Consider the following 3,694-nt stretch of genomic DNA (forward strand, 5'->3'; position numbering starts at 1 on the left):
GTACGCCACCACCCCCTGGCTTCATTAATCTTTTTTTCTCTTAGGCTATATGGCTCTTGAGAGTAGCATTATCATTAAAGTGATATAATTCACATACACACACACATACACACACACTCATGGGTGTAGTAGTTCACACTAAGAGAATATATATACTTTTATTTTTAAGTAAACATAAAGTATATTTCCTTATGACTTTTTTCCTTTTTAAAATTATTTTTATTGAGTTCTACATTTTTCTCCCATCCCCTTCAACCCTCCCCCAAGGTCTCCCAATTTACCCAGGAGATCTTGTCATTTTTTACTTCCCATGTGTGTCTCTCTTAGGGTCCTCATTGTTGTCTAGGTTCTCTGGGATTGTGATTTCTGGGTTCCTTATGACTTTTAAAAAATTCTTAGTGCTATTCATCCCTCTTCTCTTTCCCTCTGTCCTGCCCTCCCTCCTCCCGAGTGAAAGTCCCCTCCTGCCATTTTTCAAATGCCTGTGTTCTCTAACCTCCCCTTGGTGTCTCCTAGCCCATATGGATCTTATAATCTTCTTATTTCCTCTTGCACACAGCTCTCTGAGCCTTGGGGGGAGGGGATTGATAAATACATTCCATTTAGGACTGAGTGCTCCAGAGTCTCCCACTCTGTATTTCCTAGTTATGGATTTCTTTCTTTCTTTCTTTCTTTCTTTCTTTCTTTCTTTCTTTCTTTCTTTCTTTCTTTCTACTTTCTTTCAAAAACAAGGTTTCTCTGTGAAGCCCTGACTGTCCTGGAACTCTCTCTGTAGACTAGGCTGGCCTACAACTCAGATCTGCCTGCTTCTGCCTCCCAAGTTCTGGGATTAAAGGCATGTGCTACCACCACTCTACTTGTTCATATTTCAATAAGAGACTTTTTCATCAGAGGAGGTGGTCTATGTGGCTTTTGCCAAATTTCCATTTGATTTTGGTGTTAAGGTAATAGTGGTACACCAGAAACAGACTGGCAATGCTCCTTTCCTTCTTAATGTTATGGAAGAGTTTGAAGACTGTTGCTGTCAGTTCATCTTTAAATGTCTGAATCCGAACATGATTAGAGGAACAGAACAAACAGAATTAATACATATTAGAAGGGGATTTATTAAATTGGTTTATACTGCCTGGTGGGGCTAGTCCAGTAATGGCTGTCTTACATCAGACCAGAGAAGTTAAGAACCTGGTAACTGCTCAGTACAGTAGTCTGAGTGCCTCAGTAGTCCCAATTTGATGTCGAAGATCTCAGATGAAGGCTCAACATGTTTTTTTTTTCCTTTTTGGGAGACCGTTTAGTATTGCTTCAATTTCATTGTGCTTTAGAAATATGTTTGATTTTGGTAGATCATACATGTCCTAGGAGTCCACTTGTGTATTCCTGGCTGCCCAGACTCCTGAAATAACCACACAGAAACTGTATTATTTGCAATACTGTTTGGCCAATAGCTTAAGCATATTTCTGGCTAACTCTTATATCCTAAACTAACCCATCACTGTTAATCTGTGTATCGCCATGTGGCAGTGGCTTACCGGCAAAGTTTCAGCATGCCTGTCTCTGGCAGTGGCTCCATGGTTTCTCCCTGATTCTGCCTTCTTTTTCCCAGCTTTCAGTTTGATTTTCCCTGCCTATCTCTGTTCTGCTCTGCTATAGGCCCAAAGCAGTTTCTTTGGTAAACAATGGTGTTCACAGCATACAGAGGGAAATCCCACATCACATGTCTAGAAATTTATCTATCTCTTCCAGATTTCCCAGCATTTAGAATGAAGGTTTTCAAAGTATTCCTTAATGATACCCTGTATTTTGTTATTGTTGATTTTAATGTACCCCTTTCCATCTCCACTTATATCAGTAGTTCTCAACCTTCCAAATGTTGTAACCCTTTAATACAGTTTCTCACGTTGTGGTGACCCCAAGCATAAAATTATTTCATTGCTATCTCATAACCACAATTTTGCTACTGTTATGAATCATAATGTAAATATCCAATATGCAGATCTGACCTATAGGTTGAGAACTATATTATATCAAGTTGCCTTTTCTCTTTCTTTCTCTTGGTTAGGTTGACTAAGAGCTTGTAGATATTATTTTTCAATGAACCAACTCTTTGTTTTATTGAGTTTTGTATTATTTTTAGTCTCCACTACAAAATAAATGAAATTAGTTCTTGTAATGTCAAAAATAGGCTAAATCTGGAAATAAATATATGAGTTACTATAGATAATGTACACATATACAGAATTTGAACAACATGCACTTTTTATGTAAAGTTTTTTAACCATACAATGTACTTTGGTCATATTCTTTCCCCTTTCATAACTACTCTCAGATCCTCCCTACTTCCCTACTCATGCAACTTAATGTTCCTTCTTACTCTCAAAATCTCCAAAACAAAGGCCCCAAAACAAAAATCAAAAACCCAGCAAGACAAAAAATACCAAACCAAAATGAGACAACAGCACATGAAAAACATAAAGTCTGTTATTATTTTATTCTACAATGAAAATTATTTAATATGATATACTTTATTATATATTTTTTAAAAAGATTGATTTATTATTTATTTATTATGTGTACCATATTCCATGTGCACAAGTGCCTACATTCCATAAGAGGGCACAAGATCTCATTATAGATAATTGTGAGTCACCATGTAGTTGCTGGGGATTGAACTCAGGACCTATGGAAGAACAGACAGAGTTCTTAACTTCTAAGCCATCTCTCCAGCCTGCTTTATTAGATCTATTTCATTAATTTTCTTATTTAAAATGAAAGCAACTCTGAATAATTTTTAAATTTTTGAATGTTTGTCCTAGTCATACTTTATATATTTTTCTAATCTCCATCTGCCGGTAATAGGAGTTCAAAATTTAAGAGTTTTATAATTCCTTCTTGTTTTACTTTGTACTATGGTTTCACAATGTCTTTCTGAATTCCTATCTTAGAAAATTTTAGTATAAGATCAACATTCCAAAGACAGAAAAGAAAGCTTTCATTATTAATAGATTACCATGTCAAAAAGTAAATCTCTTCACTGATAAAAAAATTCAGTATCTGTCATTTCCTACCATCTGAATATTAGGTACCCAGGAACACCATGGTTATTTTGCTCAGATGTGGTAAAGAATTCTCTAAGGAAGATAGATGGAGGTTTGGGATGTCAAATTAGCCATGACAGCCTCTTGTAGAAAAGGAACATTCAAAGTTTGAAAAGGAAGAAATTAATTTGGAAATAATTTTCCTATTGTTCATTAGAACATAAGGACAGATGATTGGATAGCCTGAAGATAAAGCTCCACTAATCAGATCCAATACTGGGCTGTTCTTAGGTCTGTGAGGTGAATAGAAGGTAACAAAGGTGTTTGAGAAATAGAAAAACACAAAGAAGCTCACAAGCAGAAGGATGCTGTGTGTGGCTTTCTTTTCAGAAGAGGCCTGGGAAGAGTTACTGGAACTGTGGACATGCCGCGTTCTCCTATTGTGTCTGAACAGGAGGGTCACCATGTAGAGGCTGGTCCATATTATAACAAATACAAACAGGATGTCTCTAATCGTTAATGCAGTTACAAGTGACATGGTGGTGTGGTGGCGAACCTGGTTACAAACAATGGTGTTCACAGCATACAGAGGGAAATCCCACATCACATGTCTAGAAATTTATCTATCTCTTCTAGATTTCCCAGCATTTAGAATGAAG

General features: G+C 36.6%; 1 protein-coding gene across 1 annotated transcript in view; it reads right to left on the reverse strand.

Moving 5' to 3' along the window:
* Positions 1–3,071: 3,071 nt before the first annotated feature.
* LOC101999418 (vomeronasal type-1 receptor 4-like) overlaps positions 3,072–3,694 on the reverse strand; it is a 1,227-nt gene continuing 604 nt past the window's right edge. Inside the window, exon 2 of the mRNA XM_005371924.3 lies at positions 3,072–3,612. Coding sequence (XP_005371981.1) covers positions 3,163–3,612 — 450 coding nt within the window. The 3' untranslated portion in view covers positions 3,072–3,162. The remainder of the gene's footprint in view (positions 3,613–3,694) is intronic.

This window comes from Microtus ochrogaster, unplaced genomic scaffold (genome assembly GCF_000317375.1).
Source record: "Microtus ochrogaster isolate Prairie Vole_2 unplaced genomic scaffold, MicOch1.0 UNK139, whole genome shotgun sequence".
Lineage (NCBI taxonomy): Eukaryota > Metazoa > Chordata > Mammalia > Rodentia > Cricetidae > Microtus > Microtus ochrogaster.